The following is an 18925-nucleotide window of genomic DNA, read 5'->3' as shown; positions in this document are numbered from 1 at the left end:
TGGGACGGGTCACTGACGGTGGGCCCGAAATCTAAAATGGAGTCGTTTCATCCCACCCACCAAACAAATATCTGATTCCGGACCATCCCATCCCATCCCTAAAAACATGAATAGAATCATCCCATCCCACCTCGCTCTCCAACCAAACACTACCTTAGCTCTCGGTCGGCTGCTATAAAATGGTCGCTGCGCATTCATTCGAGCAGAGCGAGTTGGCTGCGTAAGCAGAGCAGCAGGTGAGCGCGAGGATGAGCAGCATTTGAAGCAGCAGTCGAGCTCGAGGAGGTGTAGTGCAGCAGCAATCGAGTGCGAGCAGGAGTAGAGCAGCAGCGCGCGGAGAGGACAACCTTCCGTAATAGTAAGTACGTAGATTATTTATGTACTTAATATTTTGATTAGAAAATGTAATTAGAGAAAGTAGAGTATTTATTCCATTTGAATACATTTGTTAAATGATATTAAGTTGATAAAATAGAGTAGGTATAATATTTGCATATTTTATGATCTCGTAACAGTAATTATGATCTCGTAACAGTGATTTTATATGTAGATTATGTATGTACTTAATATTTAGATTAGAAAATATAATTAGAGAAAGTAAAGTATTTATTCCGTTTGAATACATTGGTTAAATGGTATTAAGTTGATAAAATAGAGTATGTATAGTACATACATCTAAGTAGTTATTTGCTCATTTACGTTTATTTAGCAGAGATGCTATGACTATCTATATTTATTATGGAGAACGTCCTGCTGTTTTGTATGGGAGGCTCGTATCAATTCAGAACTGCCAGCACGTAGAGAGTACGGTTGAGCTACCTATTGATCTAGAAGGCTTAAATCACATGTTATGAGCCTTTTGCGTGTGAACCAGCAATCCTACAATATTGTCCTAGAGGGTGTGCGGCCACGGCTTGTGCCAAACAGTTCGATCATTGTCCATACGTTGTTCGATTTGAGAAGAAATAACGCATGTGCTTTGTACTCACGCAAGACATTAGAGGAGAACTTTGAAATAGGAGTGTACGTAAACATAGTATCACGACTGGTGCAAGATGAAGCGATGCCTAACGTGGAAGGATCAGACCATCATGTGATGCATGATGAGGAGGGAAGGCATGTCAGGGAGGGCACTTCCGGTACAGAGGGACCTGAGTGGACCATGGTGAGGTAGATGCAGGATGCATGGATGATGAAGCCGGTGGTAGCGGGGATGAAGAATGTGCTGACAACGATGACCCGGTGCCGGTGATCCAGTACTTTCATGGTCCTGGGCTGCTAGATTGTACCATCGTTGAGTATAACACCCTATCTAACTGGGAATACCAGAATAGCGACATCCAGATGGGACAACGGTTTCGAAACAGGGAGGAGGTCATCCACTTCATCAGCAACTATGTTGTAATCACAAGAAGGGACCACAAGTGTGCCCGATCTAACCCTACGGAGTATGAGGTCAGGTGTATCAAGCACCCGAATTGTCCTTACTTCGTACGAGCACATGAGCCAAAATATGAGAACTATTTTGTGATGAGTAGACACACCCCACATACATGCAGCGAAGAGGCTGTTAGGAATGTGAGCCACGCTGTTGATGCGAGGTTCATAGCCCAACTCCTTATCACCCTTGTTGGCATAAACTTATGTTTGTCGCCAAAATCTATTATAGAGGAGGTGCAGACTAAGACGGGTATGCTGATCAATTACCACACCGCGTGGCGAGCGAAGCAGAAGGCGTTGAAGATGTTGTTTGGAAGTTTCAAAGAGTCTTACAACTATGCCCCGAGGCTGCTGCAGAAGATTGCCGTGACCAATCCAGGGACCCAATGGGCTATGGCGGATGAGCCGATTAGGCTAGAGGATGGGTCATACAGCAGCACTGACCGATACCTCATTAGGTTTTTCTGGTCCTTTGCCTAATGCATTGAAGCTTTCAGACATTGTAAGCCGGTGGTATGTGTGGATGCTATATTTCTTAGCGGCAAGTACCATGGTAACCTAATGACAGCGATGGCGACGAATGCAAACAATCATATCATTTCTCTCCCGTATGCAATGGTTGAGAGTGAGAACAATGATAGTTGCTTTGGTTCCTCACCTTGGTGAGGACATATGTCGTTGGCAATAGGGAACGAGTTTGCATTATCTCAGACCGCAACAAGGGCCTCTTGTATGCATTGTAAGTGCTGCATGACAGCACAAATCACTCCATTGTATGGCCTGATGTGGAGAGGAGGTGGTGCATGCGACACTTAGGTGTGAACTTGTACTCAAGGTACCACAAAGAGGGTCTTGTAAAGAGGTTCAAAAGGTTGTGTCTTCAGAACTAGCAAGCGAAGTTCAACGAGATATGACGAGAGTTAAATGAGATCACTCACAAGATGATGGCAGAGCAGGAAGCACAGGAGGACTATTTGCGGACGCAAATCGTGGGGGGCCAAACCATCATTAGCCATTCACGTGCTACGTTTAGCCAGTGGATAGTGGGAAAGCCGGCGGAACGTTGGGCTCTAATCCATGACACTCAAGCCTCCGCTATGTTCATTGTCATGAAAATATCCTATCTAAAATTGTTGTCTCTCATATTAGGTATACGATCATGACAACGAACATAGCGGAGGTGTTCAACAATGTCCTAAAGGGTGTACGCGGCATCTCGTTGTGTGGTATAATTGAGCTCACATTCTATAGAACATCTGACTACTTTCAAGACCGTGGTATAGCTGCAATGGAGTACAGCACACGATTTGCACCTAAGGTGGAGGAAATTATATCCAGAAGGAGGAGTAAGGCACACTTTCATCGGACTAGGATCTACGACCGGGCCAACAATGAATTCGAGGTCATGTGTCGCCGTCAGTACACTTCAGGATACAACGCGGAGGACACAATGCAACAATGTCAAATTGGTTCTCACGAGGTAAAGTGCACATGCAATAAGCTAAAAATGCATCATATCTCGTGCTCCCATGTCTTCGCCGCTTGCAGGGACATGGGCGATAACGAAGGATCATAATACGTATCACCCTATTTCACGATCGATGCATTGAGGAGCACATGGCTTTGGAAGATACGTTCCTTCAACATCGGAAGCAGCTACAAAAGCAATCGAGGGGTCTAAGTGGGTACCTTATCCCAGAGAATGATGCACGGATCCTAGGAGGCCTAGAGCCACGAGGTTGCAAGGTGATATGGTTGCAACAGATGCTGTTCATGGACTATGTAGGTGCAAAATATGCAAACAATCTGGCCATGACAGGAGGACTTGTCTGATCAGATGGTAAACTATTAGGCTATGATCGAACTGGAATGTATTAGATTTGTTGCAATTGAGTTTGTTTTATGAAGTTAATCGCAAACATGGTTTGTATTGTAATTTGTCATGCACCTATTAGTTGTTGTACCTATTTTGTAATAGCTGTTGTCTTATGTTGTTTTTTAATTGAACCATGAGGCTTGAAATCATTGGCATGGACAACGTTCACCTTTCCGAGCTTCTTCAGCTACGGTACAACGAGAACCATAAGGGAATGATGATTTTCGCAGGGCAATAGGTACAACGATAATATATGAATTTCAATTGCCCTGATAACTTGGTACTTACTCAATAAATATATTACACACCTTTGCAGTTGGTCCCGTTGCATTCCAGGAGTGTGCGCAAGCTTAAGGAGTTAGACCCTCAATTCCACGAGCCACTCGCACAGGCAGGACTACTACCGTTCACTCTTATGATGGCCGGAGCTCCCATGGAGGGCGGTGGCAGGACTCCCCTCTCGCCGATCGAGGTGTCACTGCTCACATGCCTCATCAACCGCTGGTGTCCTGAGGCGCATACGTTCCACTTTCCTTGTGAAGAGATGACCGTAACTTTGCAGGACGTGACCATTCTGATCGAGCTGCCGATAAGGGGCACCCCGTTAGTACTTTCACGACCAGCAAAGGAGCAGTGGAAGAGTTATATTCAGGGCAGGTAATTATTTGTTACGTAATGCACTTCATTTGTTCTAGTGTTGTTCGTTCTTCATTGAGTCTCTGCATCTTGTAGGTTTAATATGCATTATGACATGAAGGATATTAGGCTCTCCATGTCATGGATTCATGGGTTACCACAGTTCGGTCCTTGCCCACCGGATGTGGACGAGGCTACAGTTATGCAGTATTACGAGGTGTACTTGTACATCTTGCTGGGAGGCATTATGTTCTGCAACACGACAGGCGTTACGTCCGTACGAGCTGATACCTTACAGTTGGGGATCTGTTGTGTTGGCTGCTACGTACAAAGGATTGTGTGGCACTACCCAGCGGTCAATGAAGATGGGATCTATTTCTGGCTGCCTACACCTTCTATAGCTCTGGAGCTGGGAGTATCTTCCGGTTTGTCGACCGTGGGTGAGCAAGATCTACTATCCAGTTTCCATCTCCGATTGCGTTGCCGACGACATGAGGCCTACGATGGGGTATTGGTGGATTCATGCCAGGTTGCGATGGACTCACCAGCAAGACCATGGAAACTACTTCCGGTTGATCAGTGACCTTGACGTCCTCATCGTCGACCTCATGGAGTGGGATCCATGGCGTATGGAACGAGTGGCCGAAATTGCGATCGGAGGTCTCATCGCATCCTCTTGTTTTTGTGACTCGAACTTGTGGATGACCAGATGCTTCTTGCTGTACATGAACAATGTGGAAGTGTATTCTCCTAACCGTGTACAGAGGCAGTTCGATCATCGACAGTTGGTGCCAGTACCTCCCCCACGAGACGCTGGTCGGGCGCACGAGTAAGTGTGTTATTGTACGTTATTAGGTGATCCATGTTACAAAATTATAGCTGTTTATGCCATGTACAGGAGGAGCGCACAGGGGAACGCAGACACACATGACTGGTCGGAGATTAATGCGGAGCACATAAACAGGTGGATGGAGTCAAGCGCAGTGGATGTCATCGTTCCTGCGGGACAGTACGACGACAGGACGTAGTGGGAGTACCTTTTGTGGTACTGTTCCCGCACGTGTGCCACCTTACCCAATGGCAACGTACCGCCAGCCCCCAGACCCTTCCTCGAGGATCGTGCCCGTCTTCTTCATGTGGTGGTAAGTGATGTTGTACTTCTAATGATTTTCATTAGTTACACATCCGTATTACTGACATAACCCTCAACAAATATAGACCGAAGCGGGTACAAAATGCATATGCAGGCGGAGCAAGCATGTGGAGAAGCAAGTGGGTCATCCACGTGAAGGGATCAGAACCCTCTCAGGGACTACATGAGGACGAGAGGGTCTCATTTGTTGTCCATGATACGTGGTGTAGGTGGTTATACCCCGCGTTCTAGAGGGTACGATGTACTCGCCATGGACTCATCCTGTGCCTCCCACAACAGGCGCTCGTCCAGTGCTCATGAGGCACAATCATGGGAGGCACATTCGTCTACGGCCCATCATGTGACACGTTCTTGTGCTGAAGTCGAGGAGGTTACGGAGGCTCTTGCTCCCGCCCAGTGTACACTGGGTTCCCAGCCCCCTCAGTGGACACAACCTACTCAAGCTACGCAAATACCTCCACCAGTATTATTAACTCATCATGAGGACGTCATTGACTGCATGTAGCAGACGCCAACCTAGAGCGGCACACAAGATTTTGACTGGGCTGCTGCATTGCAAGCGGGTAGCTTCACCGAGCTACTGAACGGCCAGTACCCCCAATATCCCCATGCACCTGGGGGTTCACAGTGGTACCAGCATGCTGAGACTTCAGCATTCAGGACTCCGTCGGAGCACGTACTACCGACATCCATACTCCCGCATGACGATCCTACATCGTGGTACATGCAGGGCCGACTTAGAGGTTCTGGATACACATTTGGTGGAGTTGCAATACCACACAGCGATGAAGATGACGAGCAAGGGCACACGTGGCAGTGGCCAGCTCAGGCCGCTGGGATGAGGGCCACACACCCGCTAGATGCTTACACTCCTAGGGATTGCGTTAAAGACGTCCAAATGGGCCGTGCCTACTGGGCCGGCCCGAGGCACGGCACTGTAGGCACGGCCCAGGCACTGCACGGCTCGATCACCGACGGGCCGGGCCGGCACGGCACGAGGCCACGGGCCGTGCCTGGGCCGAGCGTGCGGCACGACCCGAAGCGTATTTTCTATTGTTTATATATATTTTTAATTTTTAGCTATTTTTTAATATTTTTAATATTTTTATCTATTTTCTATATATTTTTATATATTTTTTTTATCTATTTCGGCCCGTCGGGCCGAAATCGTGCCCGAGCCGGCCCGGCACGGCACGATCACCGATGGGCCGTGCCGTGGGCCGAGGGGAAGGCACGCGGGCCGGCACGACACGGCCCGTTACTGTAGATGGGCCGTGCCGTAGCCGGGCTGTGCCAAGTCGGGCCCGTGCCGGGCCGGCACGAATGGCCCATTTGGCCATGTTTAGATTGCGTGCAGCGTCATCGTCGTTAATGAGCCAGTGCAGTATGTTGTGTACTCATATGTTTTGTGTACTCATCTGTACTATGTGTTATTCACTATATTATGTACTCATCTGTACTATATCTTATGCACTGCAGTGTTAAAGTAATTACATTTAATTTACATAATCTTTGTCAAATAATTAGGACACATAACTTATTTATGAGTTACTTATTAAGCATTTGTATATATCAATTACGTTATTTCATACCTGTTTAATGTTTATTAAATAACCAGCGATTCGTGCTTTGGTGCAGAGCAAAAACATTGCAGTCAAAGATCAATACATATATGGCGGGATATTCTAGTACTAGCTATCCATGGATACCTATAACGATCGATATAGCATTAAATACCTCCTTACATGTTGTGTATGGAGGGAAGGATGATACCTTTAATGAGAGCAACCTAATCCAAGTTGTGTCTAAATTGCATGCAAGACGGCCCTATTATGCGTTCACCGTTCCACTCCTACATGTAACAACCGACGACCTTAGGGCCCTCTTACATGAGCGCCGCCAAATATACCTCAGGGTGTGCGAATTAGCCGACCATCCTTCTGTGCTGGGTTTCTGTATGAGGCAAAGAAGGATGGTGATGTTGCCCGACCAGTATGCATCCCACATACATGTTCGTTATTTTCTATTTGGTCACCCTACTTATCTTATTGCTATTGATTCGAATGCTCCTCTTCTGCGTTAGGCGTTCCCAGAAGACGCAGAGTTGATCGACAAAGAAATCCCACACTTCTTGGTAATCCATATGCTCTTCGGCGGGGGTATGATACCTGGTTCGCGTAGAAGACGACGAAGATCAGCGAACCTATGGTGTACAAGAGCGCCCTCTACTATTCTACCTGAAAATGATGACGCTGATGCGGCCGATGATTTCATGCCACCAATGTCTCGACGTTCCACCAGCCATACAGGAGAAGATTCAACGAACACTACAAGAGGATGTTCACACATCACATCGACATGATGTCCAACCAACAACGAAATAGGACGTGCTCCTACCGTGATACCTCAAGACACCAACGACAAAGATTTCATGCCACCTCGAGCCCTCCCTCTGAGGCCTCCATCTCCGGAGGACCGTGATGATCGTGAAGATGATGTTGGATTTCTTTGTACCCGTCCTCACAACTTCTAACCATCACCTCGGAGACGACTACCATCTTACCCTGATAGTCTTGACTGGCACAACTGGCATTCTTTCGTTAATGTACGTCGTCACTTTCCACCGCCATCTTGAGATGATCATTGATACAAGGGTTAATGTTGTGCATGTTTAAACATACCTAAGTGTTAAGGCTGCCCGTCGACTTAGAGACTACATGCTTTCTTTATCATGTATTTTGAAATGTACAGTTAAATTAGTAAATAATTTATAATTTTGTTGAAAGTTACTAATTACATGAAATGACAATACACTGGTACATAATTATAAATTTTGTTGAAATTTGCCAATAAAATGAAGTGCCAACTCACCGAGATAAAATGACAGTTAAATTAACAACTCATTTTAAATTTAGTTGAAAGTTGTTAATTACATGAAATAACAAAATACCGGTATCAGATGACAGAAGCGAACCGCGGCCAGCCACGACCATATTTGCCAATTACATAAATAACAACACGTGCAAAAAAAAAAATCATAAAACAGGTACTTCGGCACACCGTGTGCCGAATACATACTGTTCCCTGTATTCGGCACACGGTGTGCCGAATACAGGTGATTCACGGCCCAAAAAAGATATTTTCGGCACACCATGTACCGAATACAGATGCTAGAATCGTGAATATAGTAATATGTTATCTATTTTAATAAATACGCTCAGGTACATTATATAAATTCGTATTTTTTGCGTGACCACATGCTGCTGCACCTTCGTTGTACCATCTGGAGACAGATTGAGAAGAAATTCACAAGGCTTCTGCCTCTACATGCGAATAGCTCGAATGGTTGGTGTGAGCTCAATATGAAACGGAGATGGGAGGGCTTCTAGCCCATCTCGGTCACAACTGTCCAGATTTTGATCTCGCAGCTTTGGTGAAGGCAAGTGGTCAGGCTTGTTGCCGGTAAAGCATTGTCGCACAATGGCGGAAAATGGTGAAACCTTAGTGTCTTAGCTATGGAGCTGTACGGTATGGTCCACGCTGCAGAGTTGCAGGATCAGGCAGAGCCAGGTCAGATGGATCGGATGCCACCTGTTGCGGGACAAAAATCAATCAAGCTTATCTTCAAATGACAATAACGTGAATTTTCAAGCTTCACTCACCCTGAGAAGGACATAAGTTGGCGGTGCTGCTGCTCCAAAGCAAAGAATCCTCCTAGAAGAGAAAAAGGAGAGCTTTCGTGCCTCCTTGGCTCCTTGCTTGCTTTATTCTCTCCCTCCCCGTCACCTGTTCCCCCTGGCCATTCCTTCCCCATCCCGTCACCTCTTGCTGCATTCGTGCGAGACGTTTGAAGGATTCTGGCTCTTGCTGCCGTCTCTCGTCTAGCTGCGGCAGGAGCGTCTTCATTTCCCAGTTATTGTGCCGTGAATCTTGTTTCTTACGCTGCACTGCTCATTTCTTGATGAGTGCCATTGTTAGATTCTCTTGTGAGCAGTCATATAGCTTTGTGCTGCCAAAGCTCTTTGTTTCATTTTGCGTAATTTCAATGTGTTGATTTGATCTGCAAATTTGCTTAGGTTTCGATTCTTTTACCAGAATTTACTATTGTTTTTCTCTCGTTTGGGTTGCTCTTAGACACATAACTCTGTAGTGCTAGTGGATTCAGAATAAACCGTCTGCTGAAGGATTGGGTATCTGATCAAATTAGTTTCTATTTGGTACCATTGATATGTTTTGTAAAGCAGTGCCTTTCACTCCCTCATTTGCTGTACAATGTTAGGTGGTACAGATCAAGGATTTTCCGACCAAGTATCAATGTTAGACAGAACAGATGAATTGTTCACCGAGAACCAGAAAAAATCACAAAAAAAACATTTTTCATATTTCTCTTGATCTGTAACTGAAACGACGCTCAATTGACCACCCCATATTATGGGATCGATTTGCCTTGACATGCTTAAAGCACTATACTTGTTTTCAACTATTTCCATAGTACTAATATGCTTCCTGCTTCCTATTACCATACCAGGCTAGGCTTTTGCCTCAGGACTGAACTCAAGGCGATAAATATGGCTTTCGATCTGAACCATCTTCTATCGCACATCAAGACAACAGTGTATTCTTCTATCAGACTTGTCTATCAATCTGCTTGTGATTATCCAATGCTTGGCGCTGGCATTTTGCTGCTATTCCTGCACAAACTTTGCCCTTCTCTAATCGCTTTCCTGCTGTCTTCCTCCCCGGTCTTCCTGTTAACTGCACTTTTTCTTGGAGCACTTTTGCGTTATGGGGAACCAGGTGCACCAGTGATTGGAGAGGAAACATTGGAGAACCAACACACTTTGTCCCCTAATTCCGAAATTTCCATTATTGACTGTTCAGTTGAGGAGATTGAGAATGTTGATGTCAAGGCTCACCCAGCGAAGAGATTTGAAAGTCAAGCTATATACACTGAGGAGAGAACTTCTGATTGTATTTTGCATTTTACTCACTGTGATAATGAAAATGTCACGTGTGTGTCAGCCGATGCTGTTTGTGCAGAATCTTCTGAATTTGCCAAGAGCAACGTCATTGTGGACAAGGAAGAGGGTGTCAAAGAAAGCTACGAGAAGGTTGAGCTGCAAGAATCTGACAACACCAATTCTGAGAGGGGTCACGATGGAGTGAAAAATCAGTATCAGTTTGGTGAACTCATGAGCTCATGTTGGCAACCTGTAATGAGGCAGGATCCTTGTTCTGATTCTGAATCTGATCTTACCGAGAGTTCTTCTGATGCATCAATCACTGACATTATTCCGATGCTCGATGAGTTGAAACCACCTGCAAACTTGGGGACTGGTCACCGTTCCTCAACCTTCAGAGAAAACTTGAATTCTTCATCAGATGGTGACGAAGATGACTCTGAAGATGGTGACCTTAGCTCAAATGAAGATGGGGCAGAAGAGAAGAAAGATGACGGAAATAACTGGAAGGATATTGCCGTTCTAAGCTCTTCTGATTTGGAAAAGAATAGTAACTTTGAGAGTTTGATGGAGCGGCGAAGAGCGAAGAATATTCTGAAGTTTGAACTCGACAAGGGGTTAATGGACATGCAAGCCGCTGATGCAATTCAGAAAATGGAGGAGGTCTCGCGCTTCCATGTCCAGGTTCCCTCCATTTCCACACCAAGGTGTAATCCGTTTGATCCTTCAAAATGTTCAGAGAAAACAGTAGAGTTACCACAGATTCCTGATTCAGCACCATCTGTTCTCCTTCCCTGGAGAAAACCATTTGATATTCCATTCGACCAAATTGTGGACCATGACAGGCAATTGCGGGAAACTTGGACTCCTCGCTTGTACTTTCCATCAACTCAGCATAGAAAGCATGGGAACTTATATGTACGGCAGTCTACTTATCTGCAACATCACATTGGCATAAAGCCAGAAAAGCCTGAACTTAGTGGAAAAGATGCTTGTGATAGTCACTCAGACAGCGATTCTGAGCGAGCAGGGAACAATGGCAAGTTGTTCGGTTCAATGGAAGCACATATAGGTGAAGAGATAAAAATAGTAAGCGCGGCAATTTCAGATGCATGTGTGTTGGAAGTAAATTATGGAATTAATGAAGGCACTAAAAACACTGATTCTAGCGATGAAACGGCTTCATTTTATGTCCAGAAATCCATACCTAGCGCTTCAGAAACAAAGGATTCAGTTTGTGCAGGTAAAATTGTTCATTTTTCTTATCATAACAGATGTGATGCAATTTACCTATTTGAAACATTTGCTCAATTGAGGCTTATGTTGTGCAGGTATTGAGAAATGGGCATTGCCTATCCAAAGAAAATAATTCTGAGCAAAACAGGTGGACATGCTAGAAAACTTGGAGGTTCTTATGTATTACATCAATTCGATGGCTATTCTTTTATGGAAAAAGTCTATTGTACTACACCGAACAACTCACTTTGTCCGTTTGACTCCCTTAACAAAATCTTGGCTGGTGAGGTTTCGTGTAAGACCAATTCGTGCCGTACAAATTTCACCGGTGCTGCACGGATTAGTAGATGTGAAAGTGAAGTGGATAACACCCAGGCTGCAAAATTGGAGAAGCATATAAGACAAGGGAGAGGATTTTTTTTTTTTTTTTTTTTTTTTTTGCGAATTAGACAAGGGAGAGGATACAAGGAATGGAGAATTAGAGTTGCCTTGTTAAAATTAGGAGTAACAAGATCACGATGGAGAAAGAAAAAACAACATAGTTTTTTCAGAGTTGGAACAACAATATGAAATTTTCATTAGACGTACTGTTTATATGTGGATGCATTTCACCTGCTGAATGACACCGTTCTATACAAATCAACTCTGGATGTTTGGATGGAATAATCTATAAAGTGATAGCCAGCTCTGCTTTCCTCATCATGGATACCGTCAACAGCCATGTTTCAACGGTGGGGAGCTCTCTTAAACAACACAAGCAGCCCGACAAAGGGATTAAAATCCCTAATCATCCTCTTCTGCTGGGAAATTTGAAAAGAGCACAACAGGAATTTTTTTGAAAGGTAGAACGATTTGCGCTTAACCTTGCCCAGAGAATCAGAGAGGAGACAGATATTTGGGCATCTACGGGAGCGTGACGCTTGGGACGTCTCTTTTGAGGAGAATAGGTTTTTCTGTCCTTTCCAACCGGCGTCCCGGTCGGACCTTTCTGTTCTTTTCCGTTTTGGTTTTGCAAACTTTGCTTCTTCTTATTAATATAACAAGCAGCTCTCCCTCTCTTTATATGCACACATATTGTATATCTATTATGTGTTTAGGTGCAACGTAGTTCACCTCTGCGTTCACCATCGGTTACAATTTTAAAAGCAATATAGTTGCAATACATAAGATAGGTCAGTTACTGTAAATATATATGATTGTAATTCGGTATCTTCTCTAGTCGTAATTATATACTTTCTGTCATGTGATTGCAAGTTGTTCACCTCTGCGCATAACCCCGGCTACGATCAAAAACAGTATAGTTACAGTCTAAGATAGATTAGTTACTACAAATATATATAGTCGTATCTCGATAACTTCTCTAGTTGTATTTATGCACTTTTGTTATGTGATCGTAACTTATTAATCTCTGCACACATCCCCAGTTATAATATCAAAAGCAGTATAGTTACGATCGTAACTGATTTTTTATTATCTGATCGTAACTCAACTATCTGTGCCGTCGTAACTGACTATTTTCTTAGTCGTAACTTAGAGATAGCGTAAAGGTGACTGCAATAATCGAGAGTGACACAACAGTAAACTACAGAATCTATAAGTAAAATAGTCTGACATGTATCATGCATGAACTTAAAGCTTAATTAAGGTACGATACGAAATACTGCTAGGATATTCTTGAAATTGGACTGTCAGAGGCCAGAAAACATGGTGCGAAATTGATAAATGTAAACGTCCATGGAGGAATTTTTCAAAAAAAAAAAACGTGCATGGAGGCATTGATCAAGCCCCTGTCACGCACTAAAGAAAATAGAGTAGATAAAAACAAGCATTACGATACAGGAGGTACGCAAAGTAGAGCAGACATGTTCCACAGTAGACAAACAAGCTCTAGTCGAAGTAGAGAATTGTGAACCCACAGTTTGGAAATTGGAACCTTGCCTGACTCTGTGACAGGCTTGACTAGACTTCATCCTCGAGCTAGCTCCCAACGTCATTATCGTGCATGATCAAATCACACACCAACTCCTGCATCACAAAATTATTTTTATTAATATAACACCTGGTCTGAAGAATTACAATATTGTATTTAAGCAATAGTTGTGAAGTCTGGAAGAGCGTGAGATGACCGTTTCCCTCCCTCGTGCCCCTTTGTTTCATTTCTTCGATCATCTACTCTGACGCGCTGCTCTCCCTACGCGGCTCAGCTCTGTCAGGTAGGCTTGGTGACGGAGCGGGTAAAGATCAGTGCAGTAAGAACGCATCTGATTCGAAATTCGAATAAAAAGCCAATTCAAATTCAAACCATCTAAGAGGTACAAAATTATCTTCAACTCCAAATCTTGTGGAGAACCAAAACCTGACGGAGACCTATGGGTGTAACCCTTCGATTAAAAAAAAACTCAACTATGCATTAAAGTGCCACTGAGGACTTTATAAGCAAAAAAGTCAATTTAACAAGCTATTGCATATAATAACATAAGAATTCATAGCACAATGGTTCATATTTCAAAGCAATTAAATAATTAGATAAACTCATATAGCAAATAAGAAAGAAGCATCCAGCATAGTAACAATCCACACATGAGTACCTTGAGATTCTGATTGAGTTGCTGAGTTAGATGGCGGTGCAATAACAGTAGCATCATCAGCGTGAGATCCATTAGTATCAGGAGTTGACATTTCTAATCAAGCTGATAAAAATCAAACGAACATAATTAAAGACATGTATTAAATCAGGGATCAATTGGTAATTCAATTTGAAGCCATGCACCTATGCAAAAGTCCAATACTCCAATTCATTTACATTTAGGTAACGAATTTTGAATGTTTGACCTAAGTGGCGGTAGGAGTCGCGAAGCAATAGCAACGCGGGCGAGTGCCAAGGCAGCGGAAGCGGGGGAGTGTTGATGCCGCGGCATGGTGGGTAGCGCCGAGGAGGGCGACACCGGGGAGCGGAGGGTGGTTGGCGATTGTGGCTATGACTAGAGGGTGAAGGGAGTTGAGGGTCAAGTGAAGCACTAGAGCTAGGGTTAGCTACTTAGTCAATCCACATTGGGCTAGGCAGGACTGACTCTATTTTCGAGCAGTCAGTGGATGTTTATGGGCGAAAATTGATCCCATCCTGATCTCACCACCAAATAGGCTCCCGACCCGCAACCCTCACATGGCTAAAATTGCACCCACCTCCACCAGATGTAAAACCCGCAGAGATGTAACCCGCCCCGACCCATTGCCAGGACTCACGGTCACATGCATAAATGTAGGCAACGTTCACTCGCACGCTGCTCCATTTCCATTTCGTCGTTGCCCGCCTTGATCGGTTCAGTCAGCTCACAACAACACAGGTTCAGCCCCTGTCTCCATGGCCGACCGCGTCCACCCCATGCCACAGCCTTCGTCCTCCTCCCCGCCTCGACGACCCGATCGACAAGCCGACGCGGACGCTGCCGCGGCGCCCACGGAGACGACGCCGCTGCGCAAGTCCTTCCGCCGCCCTCTGGCGCCGCCGCCGGGCACCTACATCGTGCAGGTCCCCAAGGACCTGATCCTCCGCGTCCCGCCCCCGGACCGCGCCCGCCGCTACAGGAAGCTCGTCGCGCGCCCCACCAGACGCCGCCGCCTCCGCCGCGCCTGCTGCTTCTCCTGCGCCGCCATCCTCCTTCTCATCCTCCTCGCCGCGGCGTTCGTGGGCGCCGTGTACCTCATCTTCCAGCCCCGCGCGCCATCCTTCTCCGTCGCGTCCATCTCCATCCGCGGCCTCGACAACCTCACCCTCTCCTCGTCATCCACGCTCTCCCCGGAGCTCGACGCCGGCGTGCGCGCGGACAACGGCGCCAACAAGCAGGTCGGCATCGACTACCGCGGCGGCTCGGAGGTGGCCGTTTCCTACTCCGGCGTGCGGCTCGCGTCCGGGGACTGGCCCGCGTTCTACCAGGCGCCAAGGAACGTGACGGTGTTCCCGGCGGCGCTGAGGGGCCAGGGGGTGAGCTTCACGGAGGAGCAGAGGAAGCAGCTGGCCGCGGAGCAGGCGGCCGGCGCGGTGCCGCTGACAGTGGAGGCAAGGGTGCCGGTGCGGTTGAGGTTCGGGAAGGTGCTGTGGACGTGGACGGTGGACGTGAAGGCGAGTTGCGACGTGACGGTGGACAGACTCGCAGGGAACGCGGCGGCGGCGAACAGGGGGTGCAGGGTCAGGGTGAAGCCGCTCTGGTGGTGGTGGTGGTGATCGCCGGCACCACCGCTAGCTCATGCGTGGGTAATGCTGCCGCTTAACAATGCATTCAACACAGAGATTAAGTACCTACTTAGTACTCCGCCTGTGAAGTAAATTAATCTCAATGTCTAGAGATCTTTTGGTATATATATAGACAGAGCGGAATTAGTTTGTACTTCCGGCTTAAATATCTATAGTTGTTTTTTTTTATTATAACTGAAGTATATATTATTTTTTATATGTATATATTACTTTCTAATATTTTTTCTGAATATTTATTAGAGGAGTATATACCTTTAGATGTATATATATTAGACTCGTTGTAAAAACTGTCAATAAATTCAGTATACAGAATTCTCGGTTGCACTATGATGTAACTAGGGTGAAATTAGTATCGCAGGTAATGTATATGTTTTTTTTTTAAAAAGTAAACGTAAATTCAATCAGACCATTCAACCGTGTTGTGACTTGTGAGACTTTGACTGAGCCACTCTTGATCAAAATTTTGGTAATTTTGAAGGAGAACTAAATAGTTAATTCTGGAATTTTCTTTCATGACAGGTGGGACTCACCAAGAAGATGACAAAAAATAATGAAATTTGGGTAAAATTTTGTAAATTTCGATCTTTTTACTGATAAAAAAATTGTAAAACAAAATTAAAATACTAGCCAGGTCAGTCAACTCGTGGTGCCTGCCCTACTTTCGTTCGCTACCAACTTATTACCGGGTCATCTTGGTTGTATTTTTCTTTTTTTTCACGAATACCAATTGACCTTTTGCAGCTCTACTGACGACTAAATTACGGCATGCAGCAGTGTTCTGAAGCCTATTTTGATCTTGTTCTGAAACCATACTGATGCTATTCTTCATTTCCTCCAAAGCACGACCACCATCAGCTGGCGCGAGCGATGAACCATTCAACGATAGCAGCGTGTTAAGTACTCATCAATCTCACGTCACCTACTGATTTGGTCTAAGCTCAACTTTTGCAACCAGCGTGCAGCTGTATGTCATCTGGGATTGTTCATTCTATCTTTCTTTTTTTACAAAACGGATAGGAGAGTTGCTTGTTGTATTGATTAGAGGAAACCCGACATGCCAAAGCTACGAAGAACAAGATCAAAATGACTCAAAACATGCCAAAGAAAGACCGGCCAAAAGCTAGGACTAGGATTGTTGTCTGCTAATGAGGTGGTCGCGAAAGCCCAAAGGGTTGCCCCGGCTTTAATTTTTTGTATGATCCCACATGTTGAGCGGTCAACATGATTAAATGTTTCGGTGTTCCGCTCTCTTCAAAATTCTCAGCAAACAAGCATGATAAACGACTTGAGGCCCTTAGTTGAAGTGTTTGGCCTAGATGCCATAGTGGTCCATCATTGGTGCACTAAAGAAGTTACCAACCATGAATTGGGATGAGTTGCCGGTTGCCCAATCCAAAGGGCCAAGTCAGACCATATGCGCCTAGTGAACCTGCACTCAACAAAGAGGTGGTGCCCGGTCTCATTACCACACCTACACATCACACAACATTAGTTACAGGGCCAACCTATCCGATGTCCACACCGTATTCAGATTCGCAAGCCAAGCAAAGATCTTGCATTTGGATGGCGCCTATACCTTCCAAAGGAGAGTGCGAAAATTATGGTCTGTTGAGGTTGGGAACTGGGCCTTATAAGCCAATCTAACTGAGTATTCACCATGGATGCAGAATTTCCAAGCGATGTCATTTCTAGGCATTATCTTGTAATTGCACTTGTTGGGATGCAACCATAAATGTATAAACTCCGCAAGATGCCCCAGCATGGCCCCAACGGTGTTACGAATCCCAAGAAGCATCCTCTAAAGCATACTTTAGTTATTGGTTGTTTTTTGTTGTTGTTGAGGCTCGGTATATATTCGATGCAAAATCTCAAGGCCACTGGCCATGGTGCCAAACGAAGTTCTAGAAGAAAATTCTTTCATCGTTGTGAATGATAATGTTGGTCAAGGCCACGAAAAGAAGTCTATTAGAGTCATCACAAGGGATCTTTGTCCCCAATCATGACTTATGTGATGCTTTCTACTCGTACAATAACCAGCGTAGCCAAAGGGCTTTTAAGAGATTTTCAAGGTTTAGGATTCCCAATCCCCTTTGTTTATCAGACGATAGGCCCTACTCCAATTAACCTTGCATTTCCCCTAGAGCTCGATTCCGATCCAGCCCAAAGGAACTGTCTCCTCATGCAGTCCACTGCCTTAAGGATGCTTTTTGGTGCTTTGATTGCTATGAGGTGGTATATGGGCTAAGATGTGAGCACCGACTTAACGAGAGTTAGACGTTTGCTTGGGCAATCAATTTTCCTTTCCATGGCACAAGCTTTTTGGCAGCTTTGTCAATAATAGGCTAGAAATCACTCCTCTGGAGCAATGGATGGACAATGGGAGGCCCATGCAGCTGATAGGAAAGGTTGTACATTGAGCCGGCACATCAACACGAATGACGTTTGTCAAGGGATGATCCCTAACAATGAATCTGGGGTGTACCAGATCACGAACGCGTTGATCGACATTTCTTGTGGTTGGATCAAATGAATGCTAGAACGCGGGGGATTCACATTCAGGTCCAGGCCTCCCGTGGAACAATAGACCTACATCCTATGTATTTTCTCATTGATTCGATGAACTTGTTATGTAATACCTCTCCTGATCTCCCCTCCCACCTTTATATAGTTGTTTTGCGGATTCAAAACATGGCGCTTTGAATTGTTGTATATGTATAACTGTATGTATATGTTGCGGGCATGCTAATATACTCAAAATATACGAAAAGAAATAAAGACAACTGTAATAGAAACACGTAATTTTATTCATTCACCATTTGAAATCATAAAGTACAGTTTAATATGATTACAATGTCACACACAAGTACAAACGCACGCGCTACTGACTATCTTCTGGCGACTATGTCTTCTGGTTCCTAGAGCCTCGTGAGGCCGCCGGTTAATTACGTTCGACTTCCGGCCAAACTACCTCCGATTAAGCTATTTTGCCGCTGATCGTTGTCAAGTCGTCTCCGAGTCTGCAAGGCTGTAGTCACATACATCACAGACCAAGCAAAGTAAGCGTCAGAAATCAAAATAGTAAAAGAAATAGGACAAACAGTCTATCATGAGCTTTACAGACTGTATATATATATCCCAGATCATCATCAGTCACACAGGACTCAAAAACTGTAGCCCCTCATCATCGGTCGTAGCCTCAGGTGCTACACGAGAGATAGAGGGAGAGAGAATCTAGCTACATGGCAGTTCACCAGGTACAACCTCGCGGGAGCTCGGTGAAATGCAACATTTTCTAAACTCCTATCTTTGGCCTCTATTACTATCCCACAGGCAACAGAACCACAAAGGCAAATACCACACAGGCGTCGGGG

General features: G+C 45.0%; 2 protein-coding genes across 2 annotated transcripts; both read left to right on the top strand.

Moving 5' to 3' along the window:
* The first annotated feature begins 8784 nt into the window (after positions 1-8784).
* LOC133899967 (uncharacterized) lies at positions 8785-11587 on the top strand. The gene is made up of 3 exons (XM_062341016.1): positions 8785-9017; positions 9634-11309; positions 11398-11587. The coding sequence occupies exons 2-3, from the start codon at positions 9674-9676 to the stop codon at positions 11433-11435; spliced, it is 1674 nt and encodes a 557-aa protein (XP_062197000.1). The 5' UTR covers positions 8785-9017; positions 9634-9673; the 3' UTR covers positions 11436-11587.
* A 2995-nt stretch (positions 11588-14582) lies between these two features.
* On the top strand, positions 14583-15687 carry LOC133900585 (NDR1/HIN1-like protein 13). The gene has a single exon (XM_062341773.1). The coding sequence runs from the start codon at positions 14664-14666 to the stop codon at positions 15522-15524; it is 861 nt and encodes a 286-aa protein (XP_062197757.1). The 5' UTR covers positions 14583-14663; the 3' UTR covers positions 15525-15687.
* The last annotated feature ends 3238 nt before the right edge of the window (positions 15688-18925 follow it).

Source organism: Phragmites australis, chromosome 19 (assembly GCF_958298935.1).
Source record: "Phragmites australis chromosome 19, lpPhrAust1.1, whole genome shotgun sequence".
Classification (NCBI taxonomy): Eukaryota; Viridiplantae; Streptophyta; class Magnoliopsida; order Poales; family Poaceae; genus Phragmites; species Phragmites australis.
The sequence above is the reverse complement of the archived record's forward strand: the minus strand, read 5'-3'. Positions and strand labels throughout refer to the sequence as shown.

What these genes read in the sequence shown, in the direction of transcription:
- LOC133899967 (XM_062341016.1), top strand. Translation starts at nt 9,674, where the DNA reads ATGGCTTTCGATCTGAACCATCTTCTATCGCACATCAAGACAACAGTG. An exon ending in AAAGGATTCAGTTTGTGCAG is followed by an intron (nt 11,310 to 11,397) that starts GTAAAATTGTTC and finishes TATGTTGTGCAG; the next exon opens with GTATTGAGAAATGGGCATTG.
- LOC133900585 (XM_062341773.1), top strand. Translation starts at nt 14,664, where the DNA reads ATGGCCGACCGCGTCCACCCCATGCCACAGCCTTCGTCCTCCTCCCCG.